Source organism: Salmo salar, unplaced genomic scaffold (genome assembly GCF_905237065.1).
Source record: "Salmo salar unplaced genomic scaffold, Ssal_v3.1, whole genome shotgun sequence".
In the NCBI taxonomy this organism is placed as follows: domain Eukaryota; kingdom Metazoa; phylum Chordata; class Actinopteri; order Salmoniformes; family Salmonidae; genus Salmo; species Salmo salar.
The window spans coordinates 52,501-70,125 of NW_025550891.1; the positions used below are offsets into that span (position 1 = coordinate 52,501).

The window sequence follows — 17,625 nt, forward strand, 5'->3', positions numbered from 1 at the left end:
ACCCATGACTCTATTGAACTGTTTTACGGTAACAGTTCAATAGAGGAGAAGAGAAAAGAGGAGATGAGAGAGGAGGAGGAGAGGAGGAGGAGAAGAGAGAATTGGTAGAGAGGAGGAGGAGAGGAGGAGAAGAGAGAATAGGTAGAGAGGAGGAGGAGAGGAGGAGGAGAAGAGAGAATAGGTAGAGAGGAGGAGGAGAGGAGGAGAAGAGAGAATGGTAGAGAGGAGGAGGAGAGTGGAGAAGAGGAGGGAAGAGAGAGGGGGAGGAGGATATGGGGAGGAGACAAGGGGAGAGAAGAGGAGAAGAGGAGGAGAAAAGAGGTGGAGGAGGATGGGGAGGAGACGAGGGGAGAGAAGAGGAAGAGAGGAGGAGGAGATGAGGAAGAGAAGGGAGAAGAGGAGGATAGGGGGAGGAGAAGGGAGAAGCGGAGGGGAGGAGAGAAGAGGAGAAGAAGAGAGGAGAGGAGGAGGCGGAGGAGAAGGTGATAGAATATGAGGAGAGGAGACAAAGAGAGGAGGAGAAGATGTGGAGAGGAGGAGGAGAAGAGAGGAGTGGAGGATGAGAAAGGAGAAGAGAGAAGAGGAGGAGAGTGGAGGAGAAGAGAGGAGTGGAGGAGAGGACAGAAGAGAAGAGGAGGAGAGAAGGAGGAGAAAGGAGAAGAGAGGAGGAGAGGAGAAGAGAGAAGAGGAGGAGAGTGGGAGAAGAAGAGGAGGAGAGAAGGAGGAGAAAGGAGAAGAGAGGAGGAGAGGAGAAGGGAGAAGAGGAGGAGAGTGGGAGGAGTGGAGGAGAGAACAGAAGAGAAGTGGAGGAGAGAAGGAGGAGAAAGGAGAAGAGAGGAGGAGAGGAGAAGAGAGAAGAGGAGGAGAGTGGGAGAAGAAGAGGAGGAGAGAAGGAGGAGAAAGGAGAAGAGAGGAGGAGAGGAGAAGGGAGAAGAGGAGGAGAGTGGGAGGAGAAGAGAGGAGTGGAGGAGAGAACAGAAGAGAAGTGGAGGAGAGAAGGAGGAGAAAGTAGAAGAGAGGAGGAGAGGAGAAGAGAGAAGAGGAGGAGAGTGGGAGAAGAAGAGGAGGAGAGAAGGAGGAGAAAGGAGAAGAGAGGAGGAGAGGAGAAGGGAGAAGAGGAGGAGAGTGGGAGGAGAAGAGAGGAGTGGAGGAGAGAACAGAAGAGAAGTGGAGGAGAGAAGGAGGAGAAAGGAGAAGAGAGGAGGAGAAGAGGAGAAGAGAGGAGAGGAGGAGGACAGAAGGAGTCCGTTTGGTTAATAAACTGAAAGTGCTGCAAGCCTGTGTGTGTGTGTGTGTGTGTGTGTGTGTGTGTGTGTGTGTGTGTGTGTGTGTGTGTGTGTGTGTGTGTGTGTGTGTGTGTGTGTGTGTGTGTGTGTGAGAGAGAGAGCCACGGCCATATGCTGCTACTCAGGTTGAGTGGAGCGGAATGATCACATGACTGTCAAGACCACAGAAATTACAAACACACACACACACACACACACACACACACACACACACACACACACACACACACACACACACACTGGAATAAAACTGGAATGGGGGTGTTTATGTTGACTATGTAAGTGTGTGTGTGTGTGTGTGTGTGTGTGTGTGTGTGTGTGTGTGTGTGTGTGTGTGTGTGTGTGTGTGTGTGTGTGTGTGTGTGTGTGTGTGTGTGCGTGTGTGTGTTCCAGGTGTTCCAGTGGAAGACAAGATCAATATGTTCATCAACAGTTTTGGCTCCATCCAGGAAACCAACATGGTGAGCAGAGTTACTAAAACCTCTGCATGCTAACAATGCTACATTCCAACGTTATCAATATTAGCCCATATGCTATAAACAGTAGCCTGTATGCTATTAACATTAGTCTGTAAGACATCAACATTAGCCTGTATGCTATAAACAGTAGCCTGTATGCTACCACCATTAGACTGTATGCTATCAGCATTAGCCTGTATGCTACCACCATTAGTCTGTAATCCATCAGCATTAGCCTGTATGCTATAAACAGTAGCCTGTATGCTACCACCATTAAACTGTATGCAATCAGCATTAGCCTGTAAGCTACCTCCATTAGACTGTATGCTATCAGCATTAGCTATCAGCATTAGCCTGTAAGCTACCACCATTAGACTGTATGCTATCAGCATTAGCCTGTATGCTACCACCATTAGACTGTATGCTATCAGCATTAGCCTGTATGCTACCACCATTAGTCTGTAATCCATCAGCATTAGCCTGTATGCTATAAACAGTAGCCTGTATGCTACCACCATTAAACTGTATGCAATCAGCATTAGCCTGTAAGCTACCTCCATTAGACTGTATGCTATCAGCATTAGCTATCAGCATTAGCCTGTAAGCTACCACCATTAGACTGTATGCTATCAGCATTAGCCTGAATGCTGCCCTAAACTCTCTCCTGGCCCTTTACACTAAGTCTGAATTTGTCCTGCTAGGTGACGTAAACTGGGACATGCTTATACCACCTGAACCAAACCAAGTCCTAAAGCAATGGGACTCCCTAAATCATTCTCAGATTATTACCGATCCCACAAAGTATGACTCCAAACACCCAGAAAAGTCTACTCTCCTCGATGTTATCCTCACAAATACCAGTCTGGTGTTTTCTGTCATATCCTTAGTGATCACTGTTTTACAGCCTGTGTTCATAAAGGCTGCTCAGTGAAATGACCTGTCCTGATTTGTCATATACGCTTGCTATAAAAGTTTAATCGAGCAAGCCTTCCTTCATGACCTGGCCTCTGTAAATGGTATAGAATCAGCTTGATCCCATCTGTCGAAAGACGCTTGGACCTTATTTTTGATATGTTCAGTATTAAAAGCAGGTTCGGCACCTGGTTCGACCGTGATCTTACAAAATTACTCCACCTCAAGAATCCCATTTGGCAAATCGCTCGGCACACGCATACTCAGGCTGACTGGCTCTCGTTCAGACAAATGAGAAATAAATGCACTCAGGCTATCCGGAAGGCCAAAGTTAGTTACTTTAAGGAGCAGATCTCTCTCTGTGGGTCTAACCCCAAGAAGATCTGGAAAACAGTTAAAGACCTGGAGAATAAACCCTCCTCCTCACAGCTGCTCATGTCCCTTAATGTTGATGATGTGGTTGTTACTGACAAGAAGCACATGGCTGAGCTCTTTAATCACCACTTCATTAAGTCAGGATTCCTATTTGACTCAGCCACGCCTCCTTGCCCGTCCAACAGTTCCTCATCTCCCACCCCTTCCAATGTGACTATCCCCGATGCTCCTCCCTCTTTTCCCCTGCCCCGCTACAAAGTTTCTCCCTGCAGGCGGTCACTGAGTCCGAGGTGACTGCCTGCAGGGAGAAACTTTGGGTCTAAACCATCTGAACCAGATTATTTTTTGGGGTAAAGTTTAAGGTTGCTGCCCCTATCATCGCCAAGCCTATCTCTGACCTTTTTAACCTGTCTCTCCTTTCTGGGGAGGTTCCCATTGCTTGGAAGGCAGCCACGGTTCATCCTTTATTTAAAGGGGGAGATCAAGCTGATCCTAACTGTTATTGGCCTATTTCTATTTTTGCCCTGTTTATCAAATGTGTTGGAAAAACGTGTCAATAATCAACTGACTGGCTTTCTTGATGTCTATAGTGTCTCTCTGGTCTGCAATCTGGTTTCCGCTCAGGTTATGGATGTGTCACTGCAACCTTATAGGTCCTATATGATGTCACCATTGCCCTTGAATCTAAGCAATGCTGTGCTGCTATTTTTATTGACTTATTGCTTTATTGCCAAATCTTTTGATACTGTAGACCATTCCATTCTTGTGGGCCGGCTAAGGAGTATTGGTGTCGCTGAGGGGTCTTTGGCCTGGTTTGCTAACTACCTCTCTCGAAGAGTGCAATGTATAAAGTCAGAAAATCTGCTGTCTCGGCCAGTGCCTGTCACCAAGGGTGTACCCCAAGGCTCGATCCTAGGCCCCACGCTCTTCTCAATTTACATCAACAACATAGCTCAGGCAGTAGGAAGCGCTGTCATCCATTTATATGCAGATTATACAGTCTTATACTCAGCTGGCCCCTCCCCGGAGTTTGTGTTAAACGCTCTACAAAAAAAGCTTTCTTAGTGTCCAACAAGCTTTCTCTGGCCTTAACCTTGTTCTGAACACCTCTAAAACAAAGGTCATGTGGTTTGGGTAGAAGAATGCCCCTCTCCCCACAGGTGTGATTACTACCTCTGAGGTTTTACAGCTTGAGGTAGTCACCTCATACAAGTACTTGGGAGTATGGCTAGACGGTACGCTGTCCTTCTCTCAGCACATATCAAAGCTGCAGGCTAAAGTTAAATCTAGACTTGGTTTCCTCTATCGTAATTGCTCCTCTTTCACCCCAGCAGCCAAACTAACCCTGATTCAGATGACCATCCTTCCCATGCTAGATTACGGAGACGTAATTTATAGATCGGCAGGTAAGGGTGCTGTCGAGCGGCTAGATGTTCTTTACCATTCGGCCATCAGATTTGCAACCAATGCTCCTTATAGAACACATCACTGCACTCTATACTCCTCTGTAAACTGGTCATCTCTGTTTCCCCGTCGTAAAACCCACTGGTTGATGAATATTTATAAAAGCCTCTTAGGCCTCACTCCCCCCTATCTGAGATATCTACTGCAGCCCTCATCCTCCACATACAACACCCGTTCACTCCCCCCTATCTGAGATATTTACTGCAGCCCTCATCCTCCACATACAACACCCGTTCACTCCCCCCTATCTGAGATATTTACTGCAGCCCTCATCCTCCACATACAACACCCATTCACTCCCCCCTATCTGAGTTATCTACTGCAGCCCTCATCCTCCACATACAACACCCATTCACTCCCCCTATCTGAGATATCTACTGCAACCCTCATCCTCTACATACAACACCCATTCACTCCCCCTATCTGAGTTATCTACTGCAGCCCTCATCCTCCACATACAACACCCATTCACTCCTCCCTATCTGAGATATTTACTGCAGCCCTCATCCTCCACATACAACACCCGTTCACTCCTCCCTATCTGAGATATCTACTGCAGCCCTCATCCTCCACATACAACACCCGTTCACTCCTCCCTATCTGAGATATCTACTGCAGCCCTCATCCTCCACATACAACACCCATTCACTCCCCCTATCTGAGATATCTACTGCAACCCTCATCCTCTACATACAACACCCATTCACTCCCCCTATCTGAGTTATCTACTGCAGCCCTCATCCTCCACATACAACACCCATTCACTCCTCCCTATCTGAGATATTTACTGCAGCCCTCATCCTCCACATACAACACCCGTTCACTCCTCCCTATCTGAGATATCTACTGCAGCCCTCATCCTCCACATACAACACCCGTTCACTCCTCCCTATCTGAGATATCTACTGCAGCCCTCATCCTCCACATACAACACCCGTTCACTCCTCCCCTATCTGAGATATCTACTGCAGCCCTCATCCTCCCCATACAACACCCGTTCTGACAGTCACATTCTGCTAATGGTCCCCAAAGCACACACATCCCTGGGTCGCTCGTCTTTTCAGTTCGCAGCAGCTAGCGACTGGAACGAGCTGCAACAAACACTCAAACTGGACAGTTTTATCTCCATCTCTTCATTCAAAGACTCAATCATGGACACTCTTACTGACAGCTGTGGCTGCTTTGTGTGATGTATTGTTGTCTCTACCTTCTTGTCCTTTGTGCTGTTGTCTGTGCCCAATAATGTTCGTACCATGTTTTGTGCTGCTACCATGTTGTTGTCATGTTGTGTTGCTACCATACTGTGTTGTCATGTGTTGCTGCCATGCTGTGTTGTCATGTGTTGCTACCATGCTGTGTTGTCATGTGTTGCTACCATGTTGTTGTTATGTTGTGTTGCTACCATGCTGTGTTTTCATGTGTTGCTACCGTGCTGTGTTGTTGTCTTAGGTCTCTCTTCATGTAGTGTTGTGTTGTCTCACTTGTCGTGATGTGTGTTTTTGTCCTATATTTTAATTGAATTTATTTTTATTTTTAATCCCAGCCCCTTTCCCCTCAGGTAGGCCTTTTGCCTTCTGGTAGGCCGTCATTGTAAATAAGAATTTGTTCTTAACTGACTTGTATAGTTAAATAAAAAAAATTAAAAAAATAACGTTAGCTACTAGCTAGGCTGTAGCTCATGGCTGAGTCAAATAGGAATCCTGACTTAACTGACTTGTCTAGTTAAATAAAATACCAACATTGTTCTACTTCAATCAACTGGAGACCTCGTACCGGAGAAGCATTCATTGTCACAGGGGCCTTTAACAAAAGTAATTTGAGGTCCGTGTGTGTGTGTGTGAGAGGTCCAACACATTGACTGCCCAACACACCAAAAGTCTACGCTTGACCACTGCTACATGCTATAAGTCTTCTCCCATCTGTTGACAAATCTGACCACGACTCCATTTAGCTCCTCCCCGCCTACAAACAAAGAGTGAAGAGGGAAGGGCCGGTGGTAAGGTCCATGATCCAAGACTGCGTCGAATATGAAGAATGCGGGCTAGACATCCGTCGAAGCCATCTGGTGGACATAGGGATGTGGTGGATTGAGACAGATATCTCGCTTAATTAAACAGAAAGAGATTTTGGGGAGGGATTTTAATTATTATGCTAATTTTGATTTCCATGTGGGGAGCGAACGTTGAGTCTAAGGGGTTTAATTGGCTGTGTGCTAACAAATGATTGATTGTTGCTAGGACTACCGTGTGAACATCTTCCTGCGTCAGCGGTGGAACGACCCGAGGCTGAAGCTCCCGGCGGACTTCAAAGGAGAAGCGCTGACGGTGGACCCCAAGATATTCCAGTGTCTGTGGAAACCAGACCTGTTCTTCGCCAACGAGAAACACGCCAACTTCCATGACGTCACGCAAGACAACATCCTGTTATTTATCTTCAGGAACGGAGACATTCTCATCAGCATGAGGTCTGTCTGTCTGTCTGTCTGTCTGGCTGTCTCGTCTGTCTGTCTGTCTGTCTGTCTCATCTGTCTGTCTGTCTGTCTGTCTGTCTGTCTGTCTGTCTGTCTGTCTGTCTCGTCTGTCTGTCTCGTCTGTCTGTCTCATCTGTCTGTCTCATCTGTCTGTCTGTCTGTCTGTCTGTCTGTCTGTCTCGTCTGTCTGCCTGCCTGCCTGCCTGCCTGCCTGCCTGCCTGCCTGCCTGCCTGCCTGCCTGCCTGCCTGCCTGCCTGCCTGCCTGTCTGTCTGTCTGTCTGTCTGTCTGTCTGTCTGTCTGTCTGTCTGTCTGCCTGCCTGCCTGTCTGTCTGTCTGTCTGTCTGTCTGTCTGTCTGTCTGTCTGTCTGTCTGTCTGCCTGCCTGCCTGCCTGTCTCGTCTGTCTGTCTGTCTGTCTGTCTGTCTGTCTGTCTGTCTGTCTGTCTGTCTGTCTGTCTGTCTGTCTGTCTGTCTGCCTGCCTGCCTGCCTGTCTGTCTGTCTGTCTGTCTGTCTGTCTGTCTGTCTGTCTCGCCTGTCTCGCCTGCCTGCCTGCCTGCCTGCCTGCCTGCCTGCCTGTCTCGTCTGTCTGTCTGTCTGTCTGTCTGTCTGTCTGTCTGTCTGTCTGTCTGTCTGTCTGTCTGCCTGCCTGCCTGCCTGCCTGCCTGCCTGCCTGTCTGTCTGCCTGTCTGTCTGTCTGTCTGTCTGTCTGTCTGTCTGCCTGTCTGTCTGTCTGTCTGTCTGTCTGTCTGTCTGTCTGTCTGTCTGTCTGTCTGTCTGTCTGTCTGTCTGTCTGTCTGCCTGCCTGCCTGCCTGTCTGTCTGTCTGTCTGTCTGTCTGTCTGACTGCCTAGTTAGTTAGTGATGGGAAGTTTGACTCTTTTTACTGACTGAGATCTTATCAACTTGTTCAGTCAAAATGACAAATATTTAGACTAATTTTGTTAATTTGATTGCAGAACCCCCTACCGGCAAACGATGACCTAAAAACTCTTAGTCTTATGGGGGCTTATGTCATTTGTGACTGAGACTTGTGTGCTTCCAAAAGTGTGCTTCCAACATGATACATTTGTGATTGCTAGGCATACAAATACAATTATTTCTTTATAGCTTTGAAACGAGGTCTAGATGCGGCCCCAACCAAACTGGTTTATGAACGACTCTTGGCGGAATACTTGACTGTCACCAGGAAGATAAGCTCAATATTGTTCGAACTGCAGCAGTCCCCCAAACGTTTCGGTTCCCAGTTGGAGTGTTGAGCAGTCCCCCAAACGCTTCGGTTTCCAGTTGGAGTGTTGAGCAGTCCCCCAAACGTTTCGGTTCCCAGTTGGAGTGTTGAGTGTTGAGCAGTCCCCCAAACGTTTCGGTTCCCAGTTGGAGTGTTGAGTGTTGAGCAGTCCCCCAAACGTTTCGGTTCCCAGTTGGAGTGTTGAGCAGTCCCCCAAACGTTTCGGTTTCCAGTTGGAGTGTTGAGTGTTGAGCAGTCCCCCAAACGTTTCGGTTTCCAGTTGGAGTGTTGAGTGTTGAGCAGTCCCCCAAATGTTTCGGTTTCCAGTTGGAGTGTTGAGCAGTCCCCCAAACGCTTCGGTTCCCAGTTGGAGTGTTGAGTGTTGAGCAGTCCCCCAAACGTTTCGGTTTCCAGTTGGAGTGTTGAGCAGTCCCCCAAACGTTTCGGTTTCCAGTTGGAGTGTTGAGCAGTCCCCCAAACGTTTCGGTTCCCAGTTTGAGTGTTGAGCAGTCCCCCAAACGTTTCGGTTCCCAGTTGGAGTGTTGAGTGTTGAGCAGTCCCCCAAACGTTTCGGTTCCCAGTTGGAGTGTTGAGTGTTGAGCAGTCCCCCAAACGTTTCGGTTTCCAGTTGGAGTGTTGAGTGTTGAGCAGTCCCCCAAACGTTTTGGTTCCCAGTTGGAGTGTTGAGTGTTGAGCAGTCCCCCAAACGTTTCGGTTTCCAGTTGGAGTGTTGAGCAGTCCCCAAACGCTTCGGTTTCCAGTTGGAGTGTTGAGTGTTGAGCAGTCCCCCAAACGTTTCGGTTCCCAGTTGGAGTGTTGAGTGTTGAGCAGTCCCCCAAACGTTTCGGTTTCCAGTTGGAGTGTTGAGTGTTGAGCAGTCCCCCAAACGCTTCGGTTTCCAGTTGGAGTGTTGAGTGTTGAGCAGTCCCCCAAACGTTTCGGTTCCCAGTTGGAGTGTTGAGTGTTGAGCAGTCCCCCAAACGTTTCGGTTTCCAGTTGGAGTGTTGAGTGTTGAGCAGAGGCATGTGTTTGTTTCGCTTCTATGAAGCTGTGTCCATTGATAACATTCAATAATCAATGAATTGCACTAACTCTTACACTAGGTTATCAATTCAAAACATGTATTTCTCTTCTCCATGCATTATCTATTCTGCACGCACATGATAGACAGTTTAGTGGTTGGAGCAATGAAGGACTAAAATGTCTGAGTGACTCTCAAGTCAGTAAAAATAGTCATTTAAAAAGAACGAATAGTTCGCAAACTGCACATCACTACTGCCTGCCTGCCTGCCTGCCTTTCTGCCTGCCTGCCTTTCTGCCTGCCTGTCTGTCTGTCTGCCTGCCTGCCTGCCAGCCTGTCTGCCTGCCAGCCTGCCAGCCTACCTGCCTGCCCACCTGTCTGTCTGCCAGGGTAGGTGCCTATGTGTGCCCAGTGACTGTCTGGTGAGTGTTCAGGTTGTCAGTGACTGTCTGGTGAGTGTTCAGGTTATCAGTGAGTGTTCAGGTTGTCAGTGACTGTCTGGTGAGTGTTCAGGTTATCAGTGACTGTCTGGTGAGTGTTCAGGTTATCAGTGACTGTCTGGTGTGTGTTCAGGTTATCAGTGACTGTCTGTTGTGTTCAGGTTATCAGTGACTGTCTGTTGTGTGTTCAGGTTATCAGTGACTGTCTGGTGTGTTCAGGTTATCAGTGACTGTCTGTGTGTGTGTTCAGGTTATCAGTGACTGTCTGTTGTGTGTTCAGGTTATCAGTGAGTGTTCAGGTTGTCAGTGACTGTCTGGTGTGTTCAGGTTATCAGTGACTGTCTGTGTGTGTGTTCAGGTTATCAGTGACTCTGTCCTGCCCTCTGGACCTCACTCTGTTCCCCATGGACACACAGCTCTGCAAGATGCAACTGGAGAGCTGTACGTAGAACCTCTCTCTAACACACACACACACACACACACACACACACACACACACACACACACACACACTCTCTCTAACGCACGCACACACACACACACACACACACACACACACACACACACACTCACACACACACACACACGTGTGCACACACACACACACACACACACACACTCTCACACACACAGAGAGACACACACAATATTCATGTACACTGAGTGTACAAAACATCAGGAACACCTGCTCTTTCAACAACATAGACTGACCAGGTGAATCCAGGTGAAAGCTATGATCCCTTATTGATGTCACCTGTTAAATCCACTTCAATCAGTGTAGATGAAGGGGAGGAGACGGGTTAGAGAAGGATTTATAAGCCTTGAGACATGGATTGTGCATGTGTGCCATTCAGAGGGTGAATGGGCAATACCAAATATTTAAGTGCCTTTGAATTGAGTATGGTAGTAGATGGCAGGTGCACCGGTTTGTGCCAAGAACTGCAAAGCTGCTGGGTTTTTCACGCTCAACAGTTTCCTGTATGCAGCAAGAATAGCCCACCACCCAAAGGACATTCTGCCAACTTGACACAACTGTGGGAAGCGTTGGAATCAACATGGGCCACCATCCCTCGTGGAACGCTTTCGACACTTTGTAGAGTCCATGCCCAGACGAATTGAGGCTGTTCTGAGAGCAAAAGGGTGCAGTTGCAAGTCAATATTAGGTAAGGCTTTCTTAATGTCTTGTACACTCAGTGTATACAGAGACTCACACACTCTCTCTCTCTCTATATATATATATATATATATATATATATATATATATATATATATATATCACAGGAGGTTGGTGTCACCTTAATTTGGGAGAACGGGCTCGTGGTAATGACTGGAGCGGAATTAGTGAAATGGTATCAAATACATCAAACACATTGGTTTCCATGGTTTCCAGGTGTTTGATGTCATTCCATTTGCTCCGTTCCGGCCATTATTATGAGCCGTTCTCCCCTCAGCAGACTCCACTGATAAATATATATTTATATGGTGTTGTTATTGTAGTTGGCTGCACCACCAGTGATATATATTTATTCATTTATATAGTGTTGTTATTGTAGTTGGCTGCACCACCAGTGATATACATACATTTATATATATGTGTTGTTATTGTAGTTGGCTGCACCACCAGTGATATATATACATTTATATGGTGTTGTTATTGTAGTTGGCTGCACCACCAGTGATATATATGTATATAGTGTTGTTATTGTAGTTGGCTGCACCACCAGTGATACACATTTATATAGTGTTGTTATTGTAGTTGGCTGCACCACCAGTGATACACATTTATATAGTGTTGTTATTGTAGTTGGCTGCACCACCAGTGATACACATTTATATAGTGTTGTTATTGTAGTTGGCTGCACCACCAGTGATATATATACATTTATATAGTGTTGTTATTGTAGTTGGCTGCACCACCAGTGATATATATATATTTATATAGTGTTGTTATTGTAGTTGGCTGCACCACCAGTGATATACATTTATAACCATTAAGAATCGTTAATGGATATACTGCCCCCTAACAGGTTAATGGATATACTGCCCCCTAGCCCTGTTAGGGCTAGGGGGCAGTATATCCATTAACCTGTTAGGCTAGGAGCGGTATATGCATTAACCTGTTAGGCTAGGGGCAGTATATCCATTAACCTGTTAGGGCTAGGGGGCAGTATATCCATTAACCTGTTAGGGCTAGGGGCAGTATATCCATTAACCTGTTAGGGCTAGGGGCAGTATATCCATTAACCTGTTAGGGCTAGGGGGCAGTATATCCATTAACCTGTTAGGGGCAGTATATCCATTAACCTGTTAGGGGCAGTATATCCATTAACCTGTTAGGGCTAGGGGGCAGTATATCCATTAACCTGTTAGGGCTAGGGGCGGTATATGCATTAACCTGTTAGGGCTAGGGGGCAGTATATCCATTAACCTGTTAGGGCTAGGGGGCAGTATATCCATTAACCTGTTAGGGCTAGGGGGCAGTATATCCATTAACCTGTTAGGGCTAGGGGGCAGTATATCCATTAACCTGTTAGGGCTAGGGGGCAGTATATCCATTAACCTGTTAGGGCTAGGGGGCAGTATATCCATTAACCTGTTAGGGCTAGGGGGCAGTATATCCATTAACCTGTTAGGGGGCAGTATATCCATTAACCTGTTAGGGCTAGGGGGCAGTATATCCATTAACCTCTATGGGCTAGGTGGGACGCTAGCGTGCCACCCGTGGTGCACTCCATCAACAGCAGGTGCATTTCAAGAGCGGCAAATTTGAATCCAAATAAATGTCAAAATTCAAATTTTTCAAAAATACAACTATTTTACACCATTTGAAAGATAAACATCTCCTTAATCTAACCACGTTTTACGATTTCAAAAAGGTTTTACGGCGAAAGCATAAATTTAGAGTATGTTAGGACAGTACATTTACAAGAGTTGTGTGTAATGTTTTGTCAAGTCAAAGACAGGGTCACCAAAACCATAAAACCAGCTAAAATGATGCACTAACCTTTTACAATCTCCATCAGATGACACTCCTAGGACATTATGTTAGACAATGCATGCATTTTTAGTTCTATCAAGTTCATATTTATATCCAAAAACAGCGTTTTACTATGGCATTGATGTTGAGGAAATCGTTTCCCTCCAATAACCGGCAGTCAAGTCAGCGTCACAAATTAAATAATTAAAATTAGAAAACATTGGTAAAATATTATATTGTCATTTAAAGAATTATAGATTTACATCTCTTGAACGCAATCAACTTGCCAGATTTAAAAATAACCATACTGGGAAATCACACTTTGCAATAATCTGAGCACTGCGCCCAGCAAAATACGCGTTGCGATACAGACTAGACGTCATGTTGGGGAGATCTAAAATCGAAAATACTATGTAAATAATCCATTACCTTTGATTCTCTTCATCAGATGTCACTTCCAGGTATCACAGGTCCATAACGAATGTAGTTTTGTTCAAAAAAGCTCATCATTTATGTCCAAAAATCTCCGTCTTGTTTGCACATGATCTAAGCCAGCCGGACTTCTCGTCATGAACGAGGGGAAAAATATATTTCCGTTTGTTCAAACATGTCAAACGTTGTATAGCATAAATCATTAGGGCCTTTTTAACCAGAACATGAATAATATTCAAGGTGGACGAATGCATACTCTTTTATAACGTATTGGAACGAGGGTACCCAACATGAACTCGCGCGCCAGGTGTCTAATGGGACATCATCGTTCCATGGCTCTTGTTCGGTCAGATCTCCCTCCAGAAGACTCAAAACACTTTGTAAAGGCTGGTGACATCTAGTGGAAGCAATAGGAAGTGCCAAAATATTCCTCAGCCCCTGTGTTTTTCAATGGGATAGGTTTAAAGTCAATACAACACATCAGGTATCCACTTCCTGTCAGAAAATGTCTCAGGATTTTGCCTGCCAAATGAGTTCTGTTATACTCACAGACACCATTCAAACAGTTTTAGAAACTTTAGAGTGTTTTCTATCCATATATAATAAGTATATGCATATTCTAGTTACTGGGTAGGATTAGTAACCAGATTAAATCGGGTACATTTTTTTTATCCAGACGTGCAAATGCTGCCCCCTAGCCCTAACAGGTTAATGGATATACTGCCCCCTAGCCCTAACAGGTTAATGGATATACTGCCCCCTAACAGGTTAATGGATATACTGCCCCCTAGCCCTAACAGGTTAATGGATATACTGCCCCCTAGCCCTAACAGGTTAATGGATATACTGCCCCTAGCCCTAATTAATGGATATACTGCCCCCCTAGCCCTAACAGGTTAATGGATATACTGCCCCCTAGCCCTAACAGGTTAATGGACAGCAATATTCAAATCTTGTCTCTGAGTTAAGTATTCAACCCCTTTGTATGGCAAGTAAATCAATTCTGGAGTAAAACATTTTTAACAAGTCACATAATAGGTGCTCTGGACTCAGAAACTTTGAACATCTCACGGAGCACCATTAAATCCATTACAAAAAAAATTGAAAGAATATGGCACCACAACAAACCTGCCAAGAGAGGGCCGCCCACCAAAACTCACTGACCACGCAAGGAGGGCATTAATCAGAGAGGCAACAAAGAGACCAACGATAACCCTGAAGGAGCTGCAAAGCTCCACAGCGGAGATTGGAGTATCTGTCCATAGGACCACTTTAAGCCGTACACTCCACAGAGCTGGGCTTTATGGAAGAGTGGCCAGAAAAAAGGCATTACTTAAAGAAAAAAATAAGCAAACACATTTGGTGTTCGCCAAAAGGCATATGGGAAACTCCCCAAACATATGGAAGAAGGTACTCTGGTTAGATGAGACTAAAATTGAGCTTTTTGGCCATCAAGGAAAACGTTATGTCTGATGCAAACCCAACACCTCTCATCACCCCGAGAACACCATCCCCACAGTGAAGCATGGTGGTGGCAGAATCCTGTTGTGGGGATGTTTTTCATCGGCAGGGACTGGGAAACTGGTCAGAATTGAAGGAATGATGGATGGCGCTAAATACAGGGACATTCTTGAGGGAAACCTGTTTCAGTCTTCAAGAGATTTGAGACTGGGACAGAGGTTCACCTTCCAGCAGGACAATGACCCTAAGCATACTGCTAAAGCAACACTTAAGTGGTTTAAGGGGTAACAATTCAATATCTTGGAATGGCCTAGTCAAAACCCAGACCTCAATCCAATTGAAAATCTGTGGTATGACTTAAAGATTGCTGTAAACCAGCGGAACCCATCCAAAGTGAAGGAGTAGGAAAAGTTTTGCCTTGAAGAATAGGCAAAAATCCCAGTGGCCAGATGTGCCAAGCTTATAGAGACATACCCCAAGAGACTTGCAGCTGTAATTGCTGCAAAAGGTGGCTCTACAAAGTATTGACTTTGGAGGGGTGAATAGTTATGCACACTAAAGTTCTGTTTCACAATAAAACAAATATTTTCCATCTTCAAAGTGGTAGGCATGTTGTGCAAATCAAATGATACAAACACCCAAAAAATTAATTTTAATTCCAGGTTGTAAGGCAACAAAATAGGAAAAATGCCAAAGGGGGTGAATACTTTCGCAAGCCACTGTAAGGCACTAAAGTAAAACTGCAAAAAATGTGGCAAAGAAATTAACGTAATGTCCTGAATATAACATTTTATGTTTGGGGCAAATCCAACACAACACATCACTGAGTAGCACTCTTCATATTTTCAAGCATGGTGGTGGCTGCATCGTTATGGGTATAAAGAAATAGAATAGAGCGAAGCACAGACAAGATCCTAGAGGGAAACCTGGTTCAGTCTGCTTTCCACCAGACACTGGGAGATGAAGCACAGAACAACATCCTAGAGGAGAACCTGGATCAGTCTGCTTTCCACCAGACACTGGGAGATGAAGCACAGAACAACATCCTGGAGGAGAACCTGGTTCTGCTTTCCACCAGACACTGGGAGATGAAGCACAGAACAACATCCTAGAGGAGAACCTGGATCAGTCTGCTTTCCACCAGACACTGGGACATGAAGCACAGAACAACATCCTGGAGGAGAACCTGGTTCTGCTTTCCACCAGACACTGGGAGATGAAGCACAGAACAACATCCTGGAGGAGAACCTGGATCAGTCTGCTTTCCACCAGACACTGGGAGATGAAGCACAGAACAACATCCTGGAGGAGAACCTGGTTCTGCTTTCCACCAGACACTGGGAGATGAAGCACAGAACAACATCCTGGAGGAGAACCTGGTTCTGCTTTCCACCAGACACTGGGACATGAAGCACAGAACAACATCCTGGAGGAGAACCTGGTTCTGCTTTCCACCAGACACTGGGAGATGAAGCACAGAACAACATCCTAGAGGAGAACCTGGTTCTGCTTTCCACCAGACACTGGGAGATGAAGCACAGAACAACATCCTGGAGGAGAACCTGGTTCAGTCTGCTTTCCACCAGACACTGGGAGATGAAGCACAGACAACATCCTGGAGGAGAACCTGGTTCTGCTTTCCACCAGACACTGGGAGATGAAGCACAGAACAACATCCTAGAGGAGAACCTGGTTCAGTCTGCTTTCCACCAGACACTGGGAGATGAAGCACAGAACAACATCCTAGAGGAGAACCTGGTTCTGCTTTCCACCAGACACTGGGAGATGAAGCACAGAACAACATCCTAGAGGGGAAACCTGGATCAGTCTGCTTTCCACCAGACACTGGGAGATGAAGCACAGAACAACATCCTGGAGGAGAACCTGGTTCTGCTTTCCACCAGACACTGGGAGATGAAGCACAGAACAACATCCTGGAGGAGAACCTGGATCAGTCTGCTTTCCACCAGACACTGGGAGATGAAGCACAGAACAACATCCTGGAGGAGAACCTGGTTCTGCTTTCCACCAGACACTGGGAGATGAAGCACAGAACAACATCCTGGAGGAGAACCTGGTTCTGCTTTCCACCAGACACTGGGACATGAAGCACAGAACAACATCCTGGAGGAGAACCTGGTTCTGCTTTCCACCAGACACTGGGAGATGAAGCACAGAACAACATCCTAGAGGAGAACCTGGTTCTGCTTTCCACCAGACACTGGGAGATGAAGCACAGAACAACATCCTGGAGGAGAACCTGGTTCAGTCTGCTTTCCACCAGACACTGGGAGATGAAGCACAGACAACATCCTGGAGGAGAACCTGGTTCTGCTTTCCACCAGACACTGGGAGATGAAGCACAGAACAACATCCTAGAGGAGAACCTGGTTCAGTCTGCTTTCCACCAGACACTGGGAGATGAAGCACAGAACAACATCCTAGAGGAGAACCTGGTTCTGCTTTCCACCAGACACTGGGAGATGAAGCACAGAACAACATCCTAGAGGGAAACCTGGATCAGTCTGCTTTCCACCAGACACTGGGAGATGAAGCACAGAACAACATCCTGGAGGAGAACCTGGTTCTGCTTTCCACCAGACACTGGGAGATGAAGCACAGAACAACATCCTGGAGGAGAACCTGGTTCTGCTTTCCACCAGACACTGGGAGATGAAGCACAGACAACATCCTAGAGGAGAACCTGGTTCTGCTTTCCACCAGACACTGGGACATGAAGCACAGAACAACATCCTGGAGGAGAACCTGGTTCTGCTTTCCACCAGACACTGGGAGATGAAGCACAGAACAACATCCTAGAGGAGAACCTGGTTCTGCTTTCCACCAGACACTGGGACATGAAGCACAGAACAACATCCTGGAGGAGAACCTGGTTCTGCTTTCCACCAGACACTGGGAGATGAAGCACAGAACAACATCCTGGAGGAGAACCTGGTTCTGCTTTCCACCAGACACTGGGAGATGAAGCACAGAACAACATCCTGGAGGAGAACCTGGTTCAGTCTGCTTTCCACCAGACACTGGGAGATGAAGCACAGAACAACATCCTGGAGGAGAACCTGGTTCAGTCTGCTTTCCACCAG

The 17,625-nt window shown here is 46.3% G+C and overlaps 1 protein-coding gene across 1 annotated transcript in view; it reads left to right on the top strand.

Moving 5' to 3' along the window:
* Positions 1 to 17,625, top strand: part of LOC106591637 (glycine receptor subunit beta) — a 60,414-nt gene that overhangs the window by 11,387 nt on the left and 31,402 nt on the right. The window contains 3 exon segments of the mRNA XM_045713987.1: positions 1,680 to 1,747; positions 6,733 to 6,959; positions 10,010 to 10,092. Of these exon segments, the coding sequence (XP_045569943.1) occupies positions 1,680 to 1,747; positions 6,733 to 6,959; positions 10,010 to 10,092 (378 nt within the window).